The 17,026-nt window shown below is 37.5% G+C and overlaps 1 protein-coding gene across 1 annotated transcript in view; it reads left to right on the top strand.

The window, feature by feature from the left end:
- LOC145684938 (uncharacterized) overlaps positions 1-11,406 on the top strand; it is a 96,891-nt gene extending 85,485 nt beyond the window's left edge. Inside the window, exon 3 of the mRNA XM_081757308.1 lies at positions 10,839-11,406. Coding sequence (XP_081613434.1) covers positions 10,839-10,868 — 30 coding nt within the window. The 3' untranslated portion in view covers positions 10,869-11,406. The remainder of the gene's footprint in view (positions 1-10,838) is intronic.
- Positions 11,407-17,026: the final 5,620 nt, after the last annotated feature.

Below are 17,026 nucleotides of genomic sequence, written 5' to 3'. Positions count from 1 at the left end.
CCCTCCTGCAAAAAAAAAAAAAAAAAAAACCTGACCGTAGCGAAAGTGCGTGAACCTTCTTTAGGCGATTATTCGGGTCCAATATTTCAATAAGTTTCTGCACACAAATATTTCAGTAAAAGAGGAAAATTTATTCAAACTTTCTGAATACCTATTTATGGACAAAATTTGGTTCCCTTGGAACTTTTTAAGAGTTTGAAGGGACACCATTTTGAACATTTTCATCTGATTATTCTGGTTAACGAACTCATCAAGATATTTCAACAATTAATGTTTGTGCCAAGTTTCGTCTCAATCCGCTGAAAATTAGGGTGGTTATGGCATTCACAAATAGCGTTATATATATACACAAATAGATAGATAAATAGGCACACAGAGGGAGAGAGAAAAAGTGTTTTTCTCCCTTCTCGCACCTGTGGTGCGTCAGAGCTAAACCGGGCCCCTTTGCAAAACGTATTGACGAGCCTAACCTAAACACAAGCCTCTTACTTGCTAACGTAGAAACGTGGTCGGGAGGTGTAAGGCATGTAGAAATTGTATTTTTAATAACCATGAGTATGGTCCACTTCCATGTTTTTCTTTTTACTTTTTGCAGCTACATCGGAACGTTCAATTTTTATTCTTCACTAATTGCAAATGGCGTTTACATTCAAAATATGAGGAATTTTGGTGGCATTTGTTCGGATATTCTTCTCTTTGGAAATGAAGAAAAGAATAAAAGCAATACGCAAAGACAAAAAGTATTATCAGTACTAAACATTACCAATAATAATTGCTACGAAAAACTAAATACGACCTCTTTTACTATCTCTCATGAGTTGTATGTATTATTAACAAAAATTTTTAAAATGTCTTTGCCGAGGATTCGAACTTGCGTCCTTTGCATTTGTAAGCCAGCACCTTAACCACTACACCAAGATCATGGCATGGTGACCGTTTAGTTGTCGGCGTATTTGTTGTATTTGTGTTTTATGTTCCCACTTCGACAATTTTTACTCTTTTTTTGTAAGTTTAACAGCTGTTTCTGGCTTTCTCTTTCGGTGTCGTCCTTTATTTACACAATGCACTATTCGTATTCACAGCTTGTGCCCCTCTGCAATGTCTTATTCAGATTAAGCTTTTCTTTTTGCCCCTCAGTAAACATTTGATTGATTTAATTCTCATACTCTCCACGGATGGAGCGCAGGAATGCCAGACTCGAAAAATAGGTGTACATTTACTTTCCTGACAGATCATACATGTTCCTTTACAGACAAAGTAAAAGACGTCTTGAGTTAAAAAAACAAACAAAAAAAAAAAAAAAAAAAAACGGCAAGGGGTATCATAAAGGGGAGACTTCTTCGTTGGAGTTTCTAATTCATGTATGACCAGTGTTTTCTTTCTTCTTGCATGTAGTATGTAATAAGCAAATACATATATATATATATATATATATATATATATATATACAGGGTGGGCCATTTTAATTAATCCACGGAAATATCTGAAGAATGATAAAACATAGAAGAAATGTTTCAAGTACACGTTATATCTCGCTAAGGGGGAGACCCAATTCCGCCAAAAGTACCCCTACCGCCCCTCCTAAATGGGGTAACGGGGGGTAACTTTGAAATGTCAAATGGGAACATGGGTCGAGTATTACCTCGTTCGAAAGGTCTTGGAAAACTAAGTAACGCTGTACCAAAAGATGTTCCATAATTTGCACCGGTTTCAAAATGGCCGCCAGAATATGGTTCGGAAACTCCAGTACCCGTAGTATGAAAACCATGGAAGGTAAATGAATGGAACAAAATTGAAATACGTAAATATCATAGGGCATATCGAACGGTGTGGTCCCTGTGATCCCAGTGGCTTCCCTAAAGGGGTCTTGGGGGCTAACTTCAAAATTTCAAATAGTAACATGAGTCGAGTGGTACCTCGTTCGATAAATCTTGCAAAATCTAACATATTGCAGGAGAAAACGATTGATGTGAAATGGCAGTGTTCTCAAAAGGCCGCCGAAACATAGTATCCGTGTCAGAGAAAAGGTTTAGTACCCGTAGTATGCAAGCGATTGGAGATAAATCAACAAAAGAAAAAGTGGAGTAGCTAACTGACGTAAGGCACACCGAGAGGAGTTATCGGGGTGACTCCAAGGGCCAACTAAAAGGTATCCGGGCCAACTAGAAAATTTCAAATAGCAGCTTGAAGCGAGTAACATCACGCTACATAGACAAATTAATATTAAACAGCTTCTCTAAGAAAATTTTCGACATGAACACCGTTTTCAAAATGATCGCAAAGACATGGTGACTGTGTCTAAGAAAACGTCTAGTGCCCATAGTATGAATACGGTTAGACATAAATGAAAATAACGAAAATTAAATAGGAAAACCACGGAGGCGTTCCAAGGCTCGAGAATAATACAACAGAGATAAAAATATTAGAGTAAAATTGCCATAATGTATAGAGATAAATCCAAGTCCTGAAAAATAATCTCTCCCTGCGCTCTGTATGTGAGTGGGGTGGAAAGTAAAGTGAAAGTTCAAACGAGAACTCACTTTAATTCGTAAATTAAGGCTAACCTTACAAATAGGTTTGGTGTGGTTGAAACATTTGTTTGTAAGGATGACGCTGTAGTGACTAAAAAAAAGAGAAACTATTATGCAATGCGTGCTGGTTATTCAGAAAGCATTTCGGGGATATACGTACACACCGTTTCGTTCCTCAAGCTCACAATATGACATGAATGCTAATAGTTAATCAAAATGTAACTGTGGCCATCCGCGTTAACTTAGTGCACCAATTCTCTATGCATGAAGTCTGCTTTCCAAACAGCATTGGGTAGGTCAAGCGTACACCCGAACCGTTGTCCGGTCGGACATTGAAATTTTGAAGTTAGCCCACAAGACTCCTTCAGCGAGGCCACTGGGATCACAGGGATTACATCATTCGATATGCCCTATGATATTTACGTATTTCAATTTTGTTCCATTCCTTTACCTTCCATGGTTTTCATACTACGGGTACTGGAGTTTCCGAACCATATTATGGCGGCCATTTTGAAACTGGTGCACAATATGAAACATCTTTTGGTACAGCGTTACTTAGTTTTCCAAGACCTTTCGAACGAGGTATTACTCAACCCATGTTCCCATTTGACATTTCAAAGTTACCCCCCGTTACCCCTATTTACGGGGGGCGGGGAGGAGTACTTTTGGCGGAATTGGTTTTCCCCCTTAGCAATATATAACGTGTACTTCAAAAACTTCTTCTATGTTTTATCATTTTTCAGATATTTCCGTGGATTAATTAATATATATATATATATATATATATATATATATATATATATATATATATATATATATATATATATATATATATATGTGTGTGTGTGTGTGTGTGTGTGTGTGTGTGGTGTTCATTGGGCAAAACACTCGAAAAATAGAGATTCATCTTAGACTGGAGAAATAAATGGTTATCTTTCCTTTTTCATTATTATTTGGCCATTAAGGAAACACCTGAGATATATACAACAATATGGTTTTGGAATGTATAATGCGTAGGATGTGATGCTTTAGTTTTTTCCCCTTTTTTTAAATCTCAATACTTCCAGTGTACTCGTAAAAATGTAATAAACAAATAATGGCCATGTTTTTTTTTTAAATATTCGATTAGAACTGGACAATCTACACAAATTTTGCAATCGATCAGTGAAAACGTCATCTTTCTAGAGCCTGTAGTATCCGAGATCTCATTGTCGAAAGGATTGGCCACAAACATATAAACGCCCACAAACTTATAGTTTAAAAGAACTCCAAAGATGGCAGCACAATTCACTTGCATTGATTTTGGAGAAGACTTATTAAAATGCAAAGGCTTTGAACAATAATTTAAAAGGATGAACTTTATGGAAAAGATCTCTTCAAATAATTTATTTAAAGTACATGTACTTTAAAATATTTGTCTTTGTTATAAACGTGATATCACAAATAACCGTAAATCAAACGTTTGAAATCAAAAGTTATAGGTTGGAGCTCAGGCACTTTTGTTGTTATTGTAGCATATTATTATAGATGATTGGCAATTTTCTTCAATCTCCTAACTTAAAAAGGCGCAAACGATGGAGTTTCGTGCACAAATGAGCACAAACAATGCGCTTTTTTTCTCGTTAGAGCTTGAAGTAGAAAGGCCAACCCGAACTTGGTTCCCCTATCAGTTTTTTTTTTTAATATACTTATATCTCCTGAACTAATAAAGCACAAACGATAGGATTTCGTGCACAAACGATGCACTAATCCAGTCGCTTGTGCTTCACGTGTAGAAGGAACATGAGCATTTTATTTTTTAAAAAAATAATTTGCTTTCAGTTTCCAGTTCTGCTTTTAGTTTTTGTCGCATATCTAAGATACTATTGAATAACAAACCATCGGGTTTCATGCACTAAATAATGGCACTAATACTATGATTTGTGCTTCACGTGGGGGAGCAATATAAGCATTTTATTTAAGAGGAAATAGTAGTAATTTATATCCAGTTTCAACTCTGCTTTCAGTTTCTTGCTTATATCTCAGAAACTATTGAAGCACATACGATGGGCTTTTCGTGCACCATCGAGCACAAACGATACACTAAAGAATTACACCATTTTCACCATTTGTGCCTGAAGTCGGGGGACCAGCGTGGACCCCCTACCAATATTTTACTTGTATCTCTGGAACTAATAAACCACAAACGATGGGATTTCGTGCTCAAACGATGGCACTAACTCTAGTGTGTGTTCGAGGGGCCAAATTCACGCACCTCACCACTAAGTAACCTGCACGTAAACTTCTGTGGAATATTCTTCATTTCTGCACTGATATTCGTCATTTGCCCTCATTGACAATCTTCGGGAAGCATTTTACTCGCTCTCCCTCAGTTTTCTTGAATTTATCGTTCAAATATTTAATGGTTGATTTATTTGAAGACGCCTCCCCGAGGTGTCTTTGCATAATGTGCCACGGTGGTTTCGTAACTCCAACTCCTTATATATTCTCCCGGAATTAAAATTCTTTCCTTCTGTGTGTACCCATCATACTGATATGGTACTGAACTATAAGTTCCTTGCCTTAATTACCACCACCTGTCACTTCCAACAAAAGAAAAAATGACTTTAAATATCTGCACTATACGTTGGGTGACTTTTTAATCACTCTATATTATTACCACAACTTAACATGACAAGTGGCCAAAGATGCTCTAAGTCACGTATTTCCTTTAAGCCAATCAGCTCATTCTTTAAGTGGGTTTCATTCATATTCGTCAGAGCGAGGAAAGGATAGTTATGTGCTCTCTGTGTAAGTATATTAGCAAATCCTCCCATATTGTATATTACTGCAGACACCATTTTGTGCTTTCCATATTGAATTCGTGCAACATATTCACGTTATATATAGCAAAAGGTCCCGATATACCTAACTTCATCCCTGAAAGTTAGTAGCACCGCGGTGGCTCAATAGTAGAGCGCTCACCTCTAATATGTGGTGTCCTTGGTTCAATCACAGCTTGCACAAAACCCACAGACACAATATTATCCATCACATGAAGTTCGTTTTATTTTAACATTATAAGAGCTGGTAATGTGTAATATATTGACCAGATTAAATTTTCCCCGTAACATTCAATGTCGCGCAGAATATTAAAGAATAAATATGCCAGTAGTAAACAGCCCACGCCTGAATAAAATCCTAATTGTGCTTTTTATACTAATTTGAGGAGGATGAATCCAACAGGAACTATTTTAAAACATATCTCTTCATGAAATCACGAGGAAAACGACTTCAAATTCAGGTGCTTTAGAGGCACAGCTTATGTCAGTAGTAAAATTATCCATGCTTCCATATTTCTAATTGCGCTTTTTATCCTGATACAATGGAAATACGGTATTTTCAAACATATTCGTCCATGAAGTTACGAGAAAAATTACCTCAAAGTTGAGATACTTACATTTCAAATTTGAGGTCACTTTTATAGGCAACCCCTGGACGCATGTGTTTTTAAAAAGTTCCATTGAACTCAGCAGAGTCAAAGTAGTATACGAAAGTGCAATTAGACATATATTTAAGCTTGGGCGCTTTTACTATTGGCGTAAGCGATACTGCAAAGATCCCAACTTTGAGGTAATTTTTTTTTTTGTGATCTCATGGATTAATATGTTTAAAAATAGTTTTATTGGATTCAACATCCTCAATGTAGCAGTGCCGTGCCGTGGAAAATCAGCGCCCGGGGCGAGAGTGTACGACGGCGCCCCATACATATATTCCAAGTAATTTTTCCTTTCTTTTGCACCTTTTTCTCCCGATTTTTTCGCCCCCTTCCTTAGGCGCCCGGAGGCCGTCGCCCCGCTCGCCTTTCTCCCACGGCACAGCCCTGCAATGTAGTATACAGAAGTGCAGTTACAAGTGTATTCAAGCGTCGGCACTAGATTTCAACTTCGAGATCAATTTTCCTCGTAACTTCGTGGACGGATATAAATAGTTTCATTGGATTCAGGATTTTCAATGCAGTACACAAAAGTGGAATTACAATTGTATCCAAGCGTGGTGACTTTCACCATTGGCATAAGTGGTACTTAAAATATCCTAGCTTTGAGATTAGTTTATTCTTGACCCCATGGCGGATATGTTTAAAAATAGATTCAATGGACTAATCATGTTCAGATTAGTGTAAAAAGCGCGATTAGAAATTTATCTAACAAGGCAGGGTACCTCGGTGTAACACGCCGATTTTGATAAGATTGCACAGACATACAGATCATCAAAAAAGAAGCGACACGTATTTTTTTATATCGGCCAACAAGCGTACTGAAAGGGTCAAATAGGGACATAAAAATGGGGTCAAAATGAGATTTTATGCAATATAGCGAGAACGAGAAGAGATATCGGAAAAGGTTAAATGTACGAAATACTACCCATAGTTGACGCAAGCCATTGAGGTAGAACTTACCCATGTGAAGAAAGCAGAACATCCGGAAATGGACCAATCACGTTTACAACATTGTCATAATGTGCTACAGAAATGAGTGAAGAGGGTGGCAAGGAGCTGGAAAATACGTGTTTTTGCTTTGAGTTCATACGTCACCCGTTTGCGAAAGGGACGCAGATTCATCTCAGTGCACGAAGATTCATCTCTACACGCAAGAAGGATGCAAACGCCGTTCGTATAGGCAGCCAGCAAGACAGTACTGCACAGCGGGTTGCATATAAGATCAAAACCTCAAGTTGAGTGGTAGAAACGACTAATAGATGAAGGAATACGAGGTCAGATGACGTAGCACATTATGACAGGTGCAGGTACTGTAAGGAAAGAAAGAGCAAGTTGACGTTGTACACAAAATCAGTTTTAACAGTGAGAGTATTGGACGCGGCGTATGCAATACGAGCTGGTTTGAGTATAGAAAGTTGCCAAACGCGAGGTGTAGAGCCAGCAAAGTGTATGTGCATTTGTGTCTTTCACAGGTACTATTCTCAACAAGACAAGCAAGGCGACGTTTAACTGCTTGTGAGACCTAGTGGTGAACATTGGACAGTGTGGTAGCTGGAGTGGTATTTGATTGTTGTGTAACTGGTGGTGTGTGCTTGTGCGTATTTGTGCGTGTGTAACAAAATTCAGGTGAGGTGTAAGTGGGCTTGTGACGTTTGTGGTCGCAAGATGGTCTATGTGAATCCCCTGAATGTGGTGGATATGCTAGTGGAGGCATATCAGGCAACACAATATGTCCGGACACCACGAACGGTAACGGAAATGGAGCTCAAGGACTATATTTTTAACATCCTAGAAAGTTTCAAGACGACTGGGCACATGTATGTTGAGATTGAAGAAGACCTATTATGCAGCAATAGATCAGACATCCCAAGTATGGCAAGTGAAGATGAGATGGATGAGTGGGATGGCCCAACGACCTCCAACGTACATACAACTGGAGTCAAGAGCAGAGATATTGTGGACATGGGATACAAGCGGAAGGCAGTATCGTTTTGGAAACGAGGGAAGAAGAGAAAGATGTCCTGGAAATCTGTACAGAAACACTTCAAGCGTGTCAAATGCAGAACAGATCTATATAGATGGGAGAAACAGATCACAGAAGGTGGAACCAAACGTGAAAAGCTAAACGTGATAGACCGAACTGTGTATGAAACATTTGCGACAGCAAAACAGCGGCATTTAAATGTCCATGACACAGACTTGCAACGTTGGGCGTTAGAAGCAAACCAAACAACAGCCGTTGCTAATTTCAAAGCTTCGAAGCAATGGTTATGGCGCTTTAAAACACGTCACGGTATCGTCTCACGCAAAGTTACAAAATTTGTAACACATAGCATTACAGCGAAGGCCACACAAGTGCACGAAAGCGCTAAAACCTTCGTCCAAAATGTACAATCACTCATTACTGCTCATGGCGAGGATAACGTATATAACACAGATCAGAGTGGCTTTGCTTTAGAATTTCACTCTGGACGCTCTCTGACTTTGCGAGGCGAGAAGCATATTACAGCAACAATGCAATCTCTACCTGCCATCACACATAGCTACACAATACAGCCTGTTATATCTGCCAGTGGAAGATTGCTGTCGCCCATGCTCATAGTCTTGAAAGAACTTCATGGTACGTTTGGGCCACGGATTCAGCAAACAATGTTCCGCCCACAAAACTTATATATTTGTGCATCATCATCTGGGAAAGTGACAAAACAGATCGTTAAGACGTGGTTCCAATCAGTGTTCCTTCCACAAGTCAATGAGCAAACGGTACTGTTAGTCGACTCGTGGACGGGTTATGATCGATCCGACTTGGCAACAATAATGCCACAGGACAAGCAGTGCAACATTATGACGATACCTACACACACAACTGGGTTAATACAACCTCTGGATGTGTATGGTTTCAGAATTTGGAAGAACTTCGTACGCAAAGTATCTGATGCGGTACGCCTTCAGCAACTCAACATCAATCTATACAGCAGAGACAATATACTGAAACTTCAATCCCTTGTGCATAATCAACTTTCATCTCCACGGTACATACATCTATTCCAATACGCATGGTTTTGTTCTGGATATCTTTCATCACGACCAGATTATTTTCCAAATCCAGTGGAGTTTTGTTTTCATCAGTTGACGTCATTGGTCTGCGAAGAAGCAGAGTGCCAGAACCCATCCATCATCAAGTGTTCGTGGTGCAAATACTGTTTTTGTTTGGACGATTTCTTCCTGAAATATCATTTTTGTGCTACTTATCAGGAGTGAGCGTCTTGTTTTCAGCATACGCCTCTGCTGACTTTTATGTTGTACGTACATATGTACGCGTATTTTCATGATATAATGTAGATACTCATGCGTAGAACTGATATTCCTGTTGCTCTTTATCTTACATGTGGACCACCTGCTATTACATTCTACTGTGCAATGCATTTTGTGTGTGTGTGTGTGTGTTACTAGCTACAAACATTCCCGTTTCCAATATGTATCTCACCGTTGCTCCCATTGCACAATATATGCAACCCACTGTGCAGTATTGTCTCACTGGCTGCCTATACGAACGGCGTTTGCATCCTTCATGCTTGTAGAGATGAATCTTCGTGCAGTGAGATAAATTTGCGTCTCTTTCGCATATGGATAACGTATGCACCCAAAGCAAAAACACGTATTTTACATTTTCGTGTTTTCTTTCTTCCTGCTCCTTGCCACCCTCTTCACTCATTTCTGTAGCACATTATGAATATGTTGTACATGTTATTGGTCCATTTCCGGATGTTCTGCTTTCTTCACATGGGTAAGTTCTACCTCAATGGCTTGCGTCAACTATGGGTAGTATTTCGTACATTTAACCTTTCCCGATATCTCTTCTCGTTCTCGCTATATTGCATAAAATCTCATTTTGACCCCATTTTTATGCCCCCATTTGACCCTTTCAATACGCTTGTTGGCCGATATAAAAAAATACGTGTCGCTTCTTTTTTGATGATCTGTATGTCTGTGCAATCTTATCAAAATCGGCGTGTTACACCGAGGTACCCTGCCTTGTAAGTGTAGACACTTTTCAATAGTGCCGCGATTTTTAGCGTTCTTTATTATTCTAAATTCTTTATGTTAGGTAAATTCTATAATTGATACTTCAAGAACTCAAGTCTAATGTATGCGTGTGTTTTTCTGAAAGGAAATTAATGTAGTGGCAAATATTTAAATTCTTGATTTTGTATGTTATTATCTTGTTTCAGAAAATGATCATTTTCCTATCATAATAAAGTGCAAGTAAAATATTATTCTTAATTATGGATTTCGTAGATTGAACAACCCAGTCCTACTTAAGAACATTTCCAACTAAAACCTCATTGCGAAGCTCATTCTTGTTTGATCTGTTTTTTTTATATAGTTATTTCTTCTTTGAACATCCTACATACAATTCCTTCTTTGAACAAATACTTTATATTAGGAGTGCATGTGCTGTGGTTTTATACGTAATCCGACCGTATCGAAACATAGAATTTAATATCTGTGCATTATTTGCACGACTGACTTTCGATATGAAAAAATATTTTGCATCTGCCAGTGGTAAAAGCTCGGTTCCAACTTTAAATCCGCTGCATGCCTATAGTCACGACTACGCAATGAAGTGATTCATACGTACGTATAAAGTGAAGGATTTTCGTAGGAAAAAGAACATCGAAATTGAGCGGAATAAACAGAAAAGAAAGTAATATATACAAAGGAGTTTTAATAAGTTTTCGGGATTACATTTTAAAAAGGAGCAATATCCGTGTTATAAGAAGCATTGGTATTGTGGGACAAGCTAGATATTAAGATTTTTTTTTTAGGCATTAGAGAGTCATCCCTTCAAGTTATAGAGAATACTGCAACTCTTGAGGCATTACAGCCAAGAAGGAGTATGGACAGCCAGACGATTCTTACTTCGGTGGTGTTTGATAAACATATCTGATCCTATTATACTCTTTTCTGGACTGGAGTTCTATACTTACTAATTACCAACCAAAATTCCTTGCGTTTACCTTGCCTGACCGTCATGTGAGAGACGAAACCATCTATGTCCAAGAAACAAAACAACGACTGCCCTGTATCCATCTTTCCGAAAAAAAAAAAAAAAAAACTGAAGAATTACTTGATACATCACCATCGACTTTGACCAGGCTGTAGATGGTCAAGAGTCAGGAATCAAGTTCACTGATGTAGGTCACATAGAAACCAGAAAAGATAGAAATCAACCATTTCCGGTTTTACTGTTCATCACTGTAGGGCAAAAACGATCATGGATAGCAAGAAGTAGTTTCCTGCAATCGATTAACTGTCCCAAGAATACATTTCATTTCCATTCTTAATTCCCTACTAAAACCGGAAGTGGTAGAAACCCACTACGATATTGATCGACATAGAGCAAGAATTATTAGAAATAGCGAGTAGTTATTTTTTGAATCGTTTGAGCGTTCTAAGAATAGGTGTCATCTCTTTGAACCCTCTATTCAAACCGTAAGTGCCACAAATCAGCCGCTTCCGGTTTCAATATTCATTGCTGCAGAAAAAAAAAAACGGTAACATAGTAGATAGGGAAAAGCTGTTTTTAGTGAGCATCACAAGAATATATTCCATCTTCACTGTAATCTCTGTATTAAAATTGGAAGTGGTAGAAGTATCATGCCAAAGCAGCCAAACTCGAACACGTGGCACTTCTATTGTTTTTTTTCTTCCTTTTTTTAATACTTTGTATTTGTCTCATTATGCTAAATCAACATCATAATCGTCGGGACTCGTGCTTTGGTCGGGAATCGAATTCGGAAATACATAAACTAAAGCCAGGCGCGCTAACAGAAAATACCTTAAAATCCATTATTCAGTTGACAAGGAATGTTATAGTTTCAGCTATTTAGGTTTTGCTGTAATTCGCTGTAAAAATACCCTATGATAGTAATCATTAGAATGATTTGTAAGAAAAGTGCATCAACTGTATGGGAGATTGTAATGAGGGTTTTTCCACCACACCTTTCAAGTAATGACGTGCACCATTGTGTCAACTTAAATGTCTGGATTTAGTTATTCGTAATATGCTTGCAACAAGGTTTTCCTACAAGGCAAAAGTCGAGACTATGCCGTCTCAAAAAGGTCGTGAAAATGATGTCTCGTCTCCAAAAATATATGTTTCTTATGGAAGTACTCTGTCCCATCACGAAAATTCTGTATTGTCTCGTCTCATAGGCAATCCCACTTACAAGCAATGCTCATCGTACATTCCTTTGTTCGTCCTGTGTCTTACTTCCGTGGTTTCTTTGAAAACTTTATGTGCGAAAACGCCCAATGTATGGTTATGCCTGCATTCTAAGACCTAACTTTCGCATCCCTATAGTACAGAGCAAAATTGTGCTTGTTTGTATTTTAGTTTTTATTTCTTCGATGTCAATTGGAACAACAGCACGATTTACTGGAAGTAATAGCATGAGTTTCCAGCAATTAATCGTTTTGTAAACTTACATTTAAATATTTGTACCGCTTTACCTCCTCAACGGTTTGGGTACAAAACCTCGCGGCCAGAACCTCGCGGACCAAAACCTCGCCTGGCCAAAACCTCGCCTCCCCAAACCTCGCGGCCCAAAATCTCGCCGGGCCGAAACCTCGCCTGGCCAAAACCTCGCCGGACAAAATCTCGCGTGGTCAAAACACCGCCTGGCCAAAACCTCGCGGCCCAAAATCTCGCCGGGCCGAAACCTCGCTGGGCAAAACCTCGCGCCCGAAAATATCACCATACCCAAAATCTCGCCTGACCAAAACCTTGTTGTAATGATCTCGCGACACAGAATCTCGCCTGGTCTAAATTAAGCGAGACGCAGTGTCGCCTGGGAAGAAATGTCGTCAGGATAAAACCTCTTCACGACGATTTCTTCAATGTAGAATGTTCTATATATTATTGTATGTACATAATTAGTAATAACACATAATTACATTAAAATAATGACAATAAAAATTCTAATGCATGCTTTGGAAATCTATATATATAAAAATTAAATGACTATGTTTGTTACATTATACCTTTTGAGCCATCCTACCGATCTCAATCAAATTTTCAATATAGATGAGGTTCGAGCCTAGGATGTCTTTTATAATTTCACTTTGTCGGCACAACAAAAGGGAGGGGGAGTGGGAGATATATATTTTGGCCCACGAGGTTTTGGCGGCGAGGTTTTGGACACGCGATGTTTTCGGTGGCGAGGTTTTGGCCCGGCGAGATTTTGTCCCACGAGGTTTTGGGCGGCGCGGTTTTGGCCCGGCAAGATTTTGTCCCGCGAGGTTTTGGGCGGTGATGTTTCGGCCGCGAGATTTTGTCCGTATCCCCTCCTCAACATTATATTGATTATCATCAATATTGATTAATTTGATTGTTGTTTTTCATACTTAGTGCACTATCTTATGGCATCGAGTCTAATTTCTTTATACATATTTTTGATACCTATTAAGTAGAGAGTATATTAAAATATTTGAGAGTGTTAATAATTTTATACTAGCAAATTGAAGAAACATTTCTTTTACACTGATGAAGAATCTATAGTTTAATAGGTTCAATACTGTTAATAAATCTTCAGCAATTAATTATGAGAGATAATAAGGGATTTACAGATGAAAGGCTTTATTATTAATTAGCCACACGTTGTGGCATGCGTCTGGTTATTCCGCCCACCATTAATTACTACCTGTCACTTGCGACTTGACCGACATTGGCTGTCATCTGAATCGTCCTCTGTGAAGGGTAATTAGTGATTGTTTCGTTGATGTATTGGGATTTTGAACCTCAATTCCTTCCCCTAAAGATTCGCTCATTTCGCAGAAGAAAGGAAAATTTACAGGAAGAGCTTTTTAGGTTCTCTAATTTAACGCTGTGAAGTATGTCAAACGCAGTTCGGTGTCTTTCTGAAATCCAGTTTTAACGTTTCATTCTTACGTTTAACGAGGATAATAAAATGTGTAAAGTCGTTGATACTTTCTTAATGAAACCAGTCAAGGTACTTGTATATTGATTTGTGATTTGGACATGAGACAGAAAAACAAATAAACTGTTTAGTTTTGAATTACTCTCTTTTAAGAGAACATTTTAATAAAAGAAAGTATAGGAGTTATGTATATGTATAACGACTGTTTTCTTGAAATTGGAGACAGTAAATGCCTTGTGTAATATACCTGTCATTGTCAGTATGATCAATATTGTTTGCAACTACGGTATGTTTGTGTGTCTGTCTGACAATACTAAAATTTTTTGAGGTCATGTTTCATTAGCGATACCAATCTTCTAATACGTACACCTTGTCTCAAAAAGGTTGAGCGCATTCTTTATTGGCGTTTTGAGGCAAAAATTTTCTAAGTCCAGCTTCGGGTATCTTCGGGAAAAAGTAAGCCAGGTTCGAACCTCCAAGCCAGCCTTTGCAATCGGGAAAAAGTTTGCAGATGTGTTTTTCTTCTTTTAAATATAATAAGACTTGTTACCAAGTGTTTAAAAAAGCAACATTGATTGAAATACTTAATGATACAATATTTCGAAACTTTTTTTTTTAATGTCAGCACATGCTTGTTTGTCATTTAGCTTTCTATACGTAATGGAACATTTAAATACGTTAAAGAATCTTTCCATATGTAAAAGAATGCTCAAAGTTAAGAAATAGAACATAATTATCGCCTGAGTACTAAAATAAAAGTCAAAGTAGAACAGAAACAGCGTTTGTAATGGATATGAATGTCATAATTATCTTGAGTTCCGTTATACATCGCTAGAAGCTGAGTTCTAGAAGTCCTTGTGTTAGCTCATTGGTAAGCTGTCGGATTTCAAATCATAAGGTTGTGAGTTCGAATCCTATCTCGGTCAATACTTTTTTTAAAATTATATTTTCCGCAATGCATGAAAAATTATATAAAATAATTACATTAAAATACATAAGTTGTTTATATATAACATAATAATTGCAGAACATAGTAATTATTATGTTTAAAAAATAACATCTGAGATAATTTTCACAGTAGGTCGGTATTATATATGAGGATGTAAATACAAGTTAAGAAACTCGTTCAGTAGCAATAAATAAATCATGTAGTGTATTTATTTGCAGCTATTTGTCATATAGAGAGTAATTCTCAACATTCATAATATAGAATGTCATTTATGTTCTTGAAAAGTTATTCGATGCATAAACAGAGGGTATAAACAGAGAATCCAAAGTCGGAACGCTCGCAAAAAAATTCATGAACCCCAAAGGTCACGTGAGCAGACTGGAATTGTCCTTATGAAGCATGCCACAGCAGAAAGTCTTTACATAGATTTTCAATTCAATTCCTGATATATGCTTTTGCAATGTGGAAGTGGTGATGCCTTGAGTCACCCTCTCTCGCTCGCTCGCTCGCTCACTCTCTCTCTATTTATACAGAATATAAAAGTGGATTTATGTGTGTGTTTCAACATAATTCTGATATATCTAGAGCAATTTTAACTATATTTCTTACAGTCTGGAAAAAGAGTACTGTCGGGATACATATCAAAAATGCTAGAAACGGGTCGATATTATTATTGAATCCATAGTTTCGTGGTCGCTTAGGTGAATAGCTCTACTTTCAATTCAATTCCAATTAAGCTCCCATTAGCACCCAGGGTGGTTACGTAGCGACATAAAGATATCGAAATCAACCGATATTAGAATCGAATCATAAGTTTTCAGCGCCGCTAACAGTGCAGCATTTTCCATTAGTCCACATTAGTGCCATTGCCTAGAGGGCAACATATTTGCAGAGTGCAAATTTTAAAACTTGAATAATATTTTAATTTTTTCCGTATGAAAAAGTTAAAAATCATGAGCAAATATACTATTTCACGAACAATCCTCTTTTACTATTCTAATATGTTTAATAATAGCGTAAGAAATGTAATAGTAATTCAGAACATGTTTCACAGTTGTTACTTTTTCTTACATAGTTGTAAGTGTAGCATGTAGTGAGTGGAATTTAACTGTAATAAATTCACTAATTAACCATATTCGAATTAAGTTTTATTTTTAAGTTCGGAATGAAGGGGCGGAGAAATATGGAGTTATTGGGGGCACCGAGCTTTTCTACATTTTACTTTCAAGATCTCCATTTTTCTTTTGTCATTTGTTCCTAATAAAAAAAGTTCAGTCACTTTTGGATTGTCATAGGATAGTAGGAGTTGGATTTTGGGATGCAGCCTGTGAGATTCTAGAGGAGCTAACTGCTTGAAAAAATATTTTTGAATCATCTGTAACATATGAAATAAGGATATGTATCATAAAAAATTGAAAGTAACTATGTCTGCGTAATCATCACGGTCAAATTGCAAAGTCAAATAAATTGACGTTTGGTATATAATCAGGCTCCAATCCCAACTGGGAAGTTATCATACGCGTGTCACTTTCATTATAATACATATCCTTAGGGGGAGTAGAAGTCCGAATTTTTGCGAAAAATTTAGTATCTCACAAGCCGTTCAACTGAGAGCTGAAATTCAGCATATAACTCTTTATTAAAAATAAAGAGAATATGCCCTGGCATTTTTTAAAATTGTCTTTTATGAGCGGGGGGACGGGGGTGCATTTTCTATATATTGGAAATTGGTAGTGGGTTGATTTGTAAAAATAATCGAAAACGATTGATATTAGTTGAGAAAAAAATTGAGTAATGCAAACTAAATTTCTTTTTGAATTTTATACCCACTGCTTTCTATTTATAATTGCTGAAGCTGGTGTTTAATATATGGAGCGTTCCGAGCATAAGGCAATCAAGCCATAAAGTTAGAGAAAAATGGCCATAAAATTTGTATTCTAAACTTAATTACATGGGCATTTCCAATTAGTACGGCATGCTTAATTATATAGAAAATTAGTTTCTCTCTCTCTTTCTCTCTCTCTCTCTCTCTTTTTTTTTTACGTTGGTCTACTTTTCCTTGATTCGAAACTTTTAAATTGCACCCTATTTTCTAGTGAAATGTGTCTGTAAGGCAACAAAGAAA

This window comes from Thermobia domestica, chromosome 1 (assembly GCF_964235325.1).
Source record: "Thermobia domestica chromosome 1, izTheDome1.hap1.1, whole genome shotgun sequence".
Taxonomy (NCBI): domain Eukaryota; kingdom Metazoa; phylum Arthropoda; class Insecta; order Zygentoma; family Lepismatidae; genus Thermobia; species Thermobia domestica.
Note: the sequence above shows the minus strand (reverse complement) of the source record. Positions and strands in the feature narration are given on the sequence as shown.